Source organism: Apodemus sylvaticus, chromosome 10, assembly GCF_947179515.1.
Source record: "Apodemus sylvaticus chromosome 10, mApoSyl1.1, whole genome shotgun sequence".
NCBI classification, from domain to species: domain Eukaryota; kingdom Metazoa; phylum Chordata; class Mammalia; order Rodentia; family Muridae; genus Apodemus; species Apodemus sylvaticus.
Window position 1 is genome coordinate 23,109,697 of NC_067481.1, and position 7,219 is coordinate 23,116,915.

General features: G+C 39.4%; 1 protein-coding gene across 2 annotated transcripts; it reads right to left on the reverse strand.

Annotated features, from left to right (window-relative positions):
- Positions 1-1,589, reverse strand: LOC127694839 (keratin-associated protein 9-3-like). 2 transcript variants are annotated; one of them, XM_052196556.1, is made up of 3 exons: positions 1,214-1,589; positions 1,058-1,162; positions 1-11 (listed from the first exon to the last, which is right to left on the reverse strand). In XM_052196556.1, the coding sequence occupies exons 1-3, from the start codon at positions 1,587-1,589 to the stop codon at positions 1-3; spliced, it is 492 nt and encodes a 163-aa protein (XP_052052516.1). The 2 variants fall into 2 exon arrangements, with proteins under 2 accessions (XP_052052516.1, XP_052052515.1); XM_052196555.1 differs by lacking the exon at positions 1-11 and having other exon boundaries at positions 1,047-1,589.
- Between the last annotated feature and the right edge of the window lie 5,630 nt (positions 1,590-7,219).

Below are 7,219 nucleotides of genomic sequence, written 5' to 3' on the forward strand. Positions count from 1 at the left end.
CTATTTACAACCTATTTATGTTTAAGCTCCAGTGTTATAGATATATAAACTGAGTTGGACCTGGGATTTCTCTATAATCAGAAACCTGGGCCATGGACTGGATTCTACCCATCCCTAGCTACCTGGAATAGCAGGGCTCACTTAAACCTTTCAAGGACCCACAGCTGCTTTGAGTTCATTGGAGTGATGGCCATGCCTTGTGCTGCAGTGATTCACAGTGCTCTTCCACATCCTCCAGCTCTTAAAAACTTTCTGTTTCTTCTACTCTGATGCTCCCTGACCCTTTTAGTGGAGTAGAAAAAAACTATAGATGTCCCATTTTAGAACAAACACCCATAACCACTCATTCTTTACACAGTGACTACTGTCTCTACACACTCTTGCACCATGATTTCCATCCAATCACAAGACCAAGGAATCATGAATTGAGCCCCCACCCAGGAGCCATGATCTAGAAGAAATCTTTTATTCATTAAGTTGTCCATTCATTTATTTTATTCACAGTGAAAAAATTTTGATCAATTCAATGAATTTAATGCGATGAACAACATGACTTAGAAAACATAAAGTGAACATCAAATCAATGGTAGAAAAAAATCAAACATACTATGAGAGGTAGAATAAAGAAGACTTTATTAGAATAGCAATGGGCAGTGTCTGTTCAGTCCAGTAGACAATGTGAAATTATCATAATGAGTCACAAGGTGAATCCAAAAATCTGAACACATTGAGACACAATGATGGGTGTTTATCACTGCAAATATGTAATAAGATAGTTGTTAATTGTATACTTTTGAACTTCTAAACTTAAGGGAATGGTCTCTGCCAATGCTGAGGCTATGAATCCAGTTTATAACAGATGAAGCTGACAGGCAGAGAAATGAAGAAACATCAAAATGGGTAAGATGGCTCACAGATCTCTTAAAGGAGGACTGAGAAATTGATGATTGTATGTGTGTAAGAGGCAGAGAAAAGGCAGAGAGTTGGAATGAAGTAAAACTCTAGCAGGTCTGAAAATAGATTATTCTGTTCCAGTAGTGACTTCATCAACAGCCACAGGGCTCACAGCAGCTGGACCCACATCCTTGGGACAGGCATCCAGGCACACAGACACATGTGGGCTGGTAGCAAGTCCTGGTGCAGGTCACAGGTCCAGAGCAGGCTGGCTGGCAGCACAGGTTGAGGCAGAAGGGCTGGCAGCAGGGCTTGCAGCAGCTGGACTGACAGCAGCTGGGCTTGCAGCAGGGCTGGCAGCAGCTGGAGATACAGCAGCTGGGCTTGCAGCAGGGCTGGCAGCAGCTAGGCTGGCAGCAGCTGGGCTTGCAGCAGGGCTGGCAGCAGCTGCTCACACAGCAGCAGGGCTGGCAGCAGGGTGTGCGGCAGCAACTGCTCACACAGCATGGCTGGAAGCAGGTCCTGCAGCAGGTGGTTTGACAGCAGGGCTGGCAGCAGCTGGAGCCACAGCAGCTGGGCTGGCAGCAGGGCTGACAACAGCTGGTCACACAGCTTGGTCTCCAGCAGGTGGTCCTGCAGCAGGTGGTCCTGCAGCAGGTGGGCTGGCAGCAAGGGGAGCAGCAGGAGTTGGTCATGGTGTTGGATGTGGAGGGAGGGGTTCTGTTCACAGGAGTTTCTGAGATTCTGACAACTGTTTCACACCTGAGGCTTTTATACCCTGGACATCCCGTGAAGGGACCAATAAGCAGGACTTTTCCTTATTGTTTGTTTTCTGTTCTTCAAGAGGAAATTCTCCTAGCAGGAAGTTGCTACATAAGTATTGCAAATTTTTTGAAAACTATGCTGCACGCAATTAATTGTGGATAGTTCATTGGTGGTATTTTTGGAATCATTGCCACCATTCCTGCTGTGGTTATTTTCTGGTCATGTGATGGTTTTGTGAGCACAGAGGGGCTGACATTTCTTTCCTCAGTTAGTATATTTTCCCAATACAGTCTGGGAAGTCCTTGAGGAGGGACTGTGACATTGATATGTTCATAGTGGCGAATCTAGTCTTTGCCTGGGTCCAGGCCTGTTCAATGGAACTGCCTGCTTCTTCCAGACTATAATAGACATGCTTATTTGCAGCAAGCACAGTTGCTGTAATATTAGCTTTTTAAAAGAAAGCATGGGTCTTTTGAGTATGTGAATCGGATCCAAAGCCTAGCAGTAGTGGTGGATAAACATGGGGGTTCACAAAACATCAAAAATTTAGACCCCAAATCTAGTTAACAGAAGAAACTATGCTTAGTAGTTTCTAACAGAAGCTACCACCCTTCGGGAGGATGTCCCAACATGGGTATAGTCTTCTTAAAGTGAGAAAATCCTATGACCCCCATAGATAACTATTTTTTTTTAAAAAGGAAGTTGGATCATAGCTTACTTCCAGAGAAATGTGTGCTTTTAATTGTATAGGTCAACCAAATATGACAAAGCCATCAGTCATGTCAGTAAATAGTTGTCCACTCTGTGGTAGCTGTTTTCATGCTATTTCCCCTCATCATTGTCCTTTCCTTTCTATAAGACACATAGTCTGATGACTTACAATAGCATAATTTTTTGCAAAGCTTTTGAAAATTATGCTACAAGCAATGAATTGTGCCAGGTTTGGACCCAGGCAAAGACAGCATTTGCCACTGCGAACATATCAACATCACAGTATTTCCCTCTAGCCCTTCCCAGACTGTACCAGAATAGAATTATGAAGTTCTATCCAAATTGAAATGTCCTAGCATATATTTTGCTTGTTTTCTTTGTTTCCCTCACCCCAAATTATGTTCTTTAAAATTACTTACTTTGTTGAATATGATAGTTGTTGGCTCCTTTTTCATGCAGTTGATTACTGTGGGATATAGCTTTAAGGATTTATTTGTATTGTGTGTTAGTATTTTTTTTTCATTTATGTGTGTGCACCAAGCATGCAGTGCCCACAGGAACCACAAGAGGACACCAGTTCCTGGGGCTGAAGTTACAAACAGTTGTGAGCCGCCATGTACATCTGGGAATTGAACTCAGGGCATCTGGAAGAGGAACCAGTGCTCTTAGCTACTGAGCCATCTCTCCAGCCCCGTATTGTGTGATATTTTAGTTTAATAATTCTTGTGTTATTGATGGACAATTTTTATATTTAGGTCTTTTGTGGGAAGAGTTTCAAAGCCCACTCTCACAGTGATGCACTTTCTCCAGCAAAGCCACACCTCCTAAGAGTGACATTTCTCATGGGCCAAACATATTCAAACTACCATAACTCCCCCCAACACTCTCTTGTTTATTCTCCCTCATTTCAGTGATCCCCCTGCCTCAAGAATAGTCTTCTCTCCTTCCTTTTAGGTTGAATAATATTCCAAACACTGGTCATTGTGTCTATACATCACATTTTCTCCCTCCCATCTGTTGATGGACTCCTTGGATAATCCATGGTTTGCGATTATGGTTGGTGCCCCTGTAAATGTGTTATCCATGTTGAAACAATCACATCTGTCAAAGCACATCTCTCAGAGATAAATAATTGCTTCACCAAAGGTGAACTTTTGCTAAGTTCAAGATCTAGAAAATAAATACCCTTAATTCCCTCTATGTTTTAATTAAAATAATTTTAGACTTTATTTTCGTTTTGTGTGTATGTGTATTTTTCCTGCGTGCATGTCTGTACACCATTTATGTGCAGCATCTGTGGAGGCAAGAAGAGGTTATTGGGTGCTCTGGGACTAGAGTAGATAGTTTTGATGGTTTGGAAGAACATCCAGTGCTTTAAGCCATGAGTCATCTCTACAGTCTCAAATATGATTTTCATGTGTGTTAATTTTAAGTCTTTAATTAACTCATATTATTATATTTTTATAAATGATGTATGGTAGGAATCCACTTTTATAGTTTGAGCCTTATGTATTGAACATTCTCTGAAAAACTGAAAATATATACCAGTTTTTATTCAGTCATGATATTACCCAATATGCTCTTTTTCAGACAAGTTTTAACTGAAGTGTATTTTCTTTAAAACATTTTAATATGCACAAATTTGATTTTGTTGATTTCCTTCATTTAAAAATTTTCACCTAGTTCTTTAATTTAAATCCATATGTAGCTACATCTAATTACTTTTGATAATCTTGTTTCATTCTCCAAATTTTAAACCAGAATATTACATTCATTATCTTTAAATATTTTTTTGTAATATATATAGTAAAAGATTATAGGTTCTCTCAAAATATCATTTCTACAATATCTTCCTAAGTTCTGACATCTGTCTTATCATTAAATTTCTCAAATGTTTTAATTTCCATTATGAGGCCTTGCATTTTGGTATGTATTCTGAGTCAGTAGCTTTTCCCCCCTACATTATGTCTCATCTCTAAATTTATTATTTGTAACCAATATTTCATTTGTTTCTGTTTAATGATTTTTTTAAGAAATGAAGAATTAGATAACATTGTAATTTTACAACATAAAATATACTCTGAAATTAATGATGTAATCACCATCACTAACCAATAACATTATGGTGTCAGAAGGAAGAATGTGGTTTCACAAAGTTACCACCACCTAATTCTTGATGCGCTCAGATTTTTGTGGTGCTCATGTGAGGTATGAGGGACTTTTCAGGTTCTGACTTTTGGGTTTAGCCAGACTCACTAAAGGGTTAGCATGTGTGTAAGAGTTACCAATCAACTTTTAGAGCATTCCAACAAGTGGTTCTGAGTTATGAATGAATGTTGAACAAGCAAACAAAGAGAGTAAACCTCTATACATTATAATGGTATATAATTATATACCATTATAGCCTTATAAATCTTGACATTCTAACTTCTGTAACTTCAATATGCTCTTCATTTGTATGGAATTATTTTGACGTATGTCATGTTAGTAGAAATAAACACATTATACCATTTTATTCTTAGTTTCTCCATACCATGAGTAAGGAGATTTACTCTTGAACATATAAAGATTCTTCTTGTGAGAAGAAAAATCCCTAGGAGGTAGGTGGGTCCCAAACTGCAAATGTGTCATCCATCATTGCAAAGGGATTTTGCAGATGTTATTAAGAATCTCAAGAGAGCGAGCCATTTGCACCAGGGAGCCAAGAGACTCCACAGCCTTCTGGGCATAGCCCACCGGGGGAGAGTGATCTCCCAGCAGTGCTTTCACTTTTGAGCACAGGGGTGAGATCTCCACCTTCTCTCTGGAGGGGACCCTCTAGGAGCTCACAGGGCCTAAGATCAGTGGAGCAGCTGGGATGGAAGTCTTCCTGCCACCATTTACATCAGGGAGCTGGGGAAACGCCACAGTCTTCTGTGCATATCCCACCAGGAGAGAGAGAGAGAGAGAGAGAGAGAGAGAGAGAGAGAGAGAGAGAGAGAGAGAGAGAGAGAGAGAGAGAGAGATGAGAGAGAGAGAGAGAGAGAGAGAGAGAGAGAGGGAGGGAGAGAGAGAGGGAGAGAGAGAGAGATCTCCCAGCAGTGCTTTCACACAAAGAAGTGAAGGAACTGAACAAAACCATCCAAGATCTAAAAGTGGAAGTAGAAATAATAAAGAAATCACAAAGTGAGTCATCTCTGGAGATAGAAAACTTTGGAAAGAATTCAGGAGTCATAGATGCAAGCATCAACAACAGAATACAAGAGATAGAAGAAAGAACCTCAGGTGCTGAAGATACCATAGAAAACATTGACTCAACAGTCAAAGAAAATACGAAATGCATAAAGCTGGAAACCCAAAAATCCAGGAACTCCAGAACACAATAAGAAAACCAAACCTAAGGATTATAGGTATAGACAAGAGCGAGGATTTACATCTTAAAGGCCCAGTAAATATCTTCAACAAAATTGAAGAAGAAAACTTCCCTAACCTAGAGTGATGTCCATGAACATACAAGAAGCCTTCAGAACTCCAAACAGACTGGACCAGAACAGAAAGTCCTCCTGGCGCATAATAATCAAAACACTGAATTCACTAAACAAAGAAAGAATATTAAAAGCAGTAAGGGGAAAAGGGCAAGTAACTTGTAAAGGCAGACCTATCAGAATCACACCAGACTTCTCACCAGAGACAATGAAAGCTAGAAGATCCTGGGCAGACCTCATACAGACCCTAAAAGAACACAAATGCCAGCCCAGGCTACTATACCCAGCAAAACTCTTAGTCATCATAGATGGAGAAACCAAGATATTCCATGATTAAACCAAATTTATACAATATCTGTCCACAAATCCAGCCCTACAAAGGATAATTTATGGAAAATACCAACACAAGGAGGGAAACTACACCCTAAAAAATGCAAGAAAGCAACCTTCCAACAAACCCAAAAAGAAGATACTCACACAAACATAAAAATAACATAAAAAATAACAGGAAGCAACAATCACTATTCCCTAATACCTCTTAACAACAATGGACTCAACTCCCCAATAAAAAGACATAGACTAATGAAATATTTCTCATGTAAATCTTCAATTTTATCAGAAAATGTTTGTAATTCCCTTTTAATTAATTTAGTAATTTTTATGGCTGCCGTTTTATCTTCATTATTTTTCATGATATTCTTCAATTTTAATATCTTTCTATATACTTCCTCTATTTTATCACAAACGCTTTCAATGTATATCTTTGATTTTATCACAAATGTTTCTAATTCCACCTTCAATTAATTTAGACAGAGTTGTACCATCTTACAACCCCACCAGCAGTGGAAGAGTGTTCCTTTTTCTCCACATCCTCGCCAACACCTGCTGTCTCCTGAGCTTTTAACCTTAGCCATTCTGACTGGTGACTGGTGTGAGATGAAATTTCAAGGTTGTTTTGATTTGCATTTCCCTAATGACTAATGAAGTTGGACATTTCTTAAGGTGCTTCTCGGCCATCTGAATTTCTTCAGGTGAAAATTCTTTGTTTAGATCTGTACCCCATTTTTAATAGGGTTATTTGGTTCCCTGGGGTCTAACTTCTTGAGTTCTTTGTATATATTGGATATTAGGCCTCTATCACATGTAGGGTTGGTGAAAATCTTTTCCCAATTTGTTGGTTGCCGTTTTGTCCTTTTGACAGTGTCCTTTGCCTTATAGAAACTTTGTAATTTTATGAGTTCCCATTTGTCAATTCTTGATCTTAGAGCATAAGCTATTGGTGTTCTGTTCAGGAACTTTTCCCCTGTGCCCATGTCCTCAAGGGTCTTCCCAAGTTTCTTTTCTATTAGTTTTGGTGTGTCTGGTTTTACATGGAGGTCCTTGAT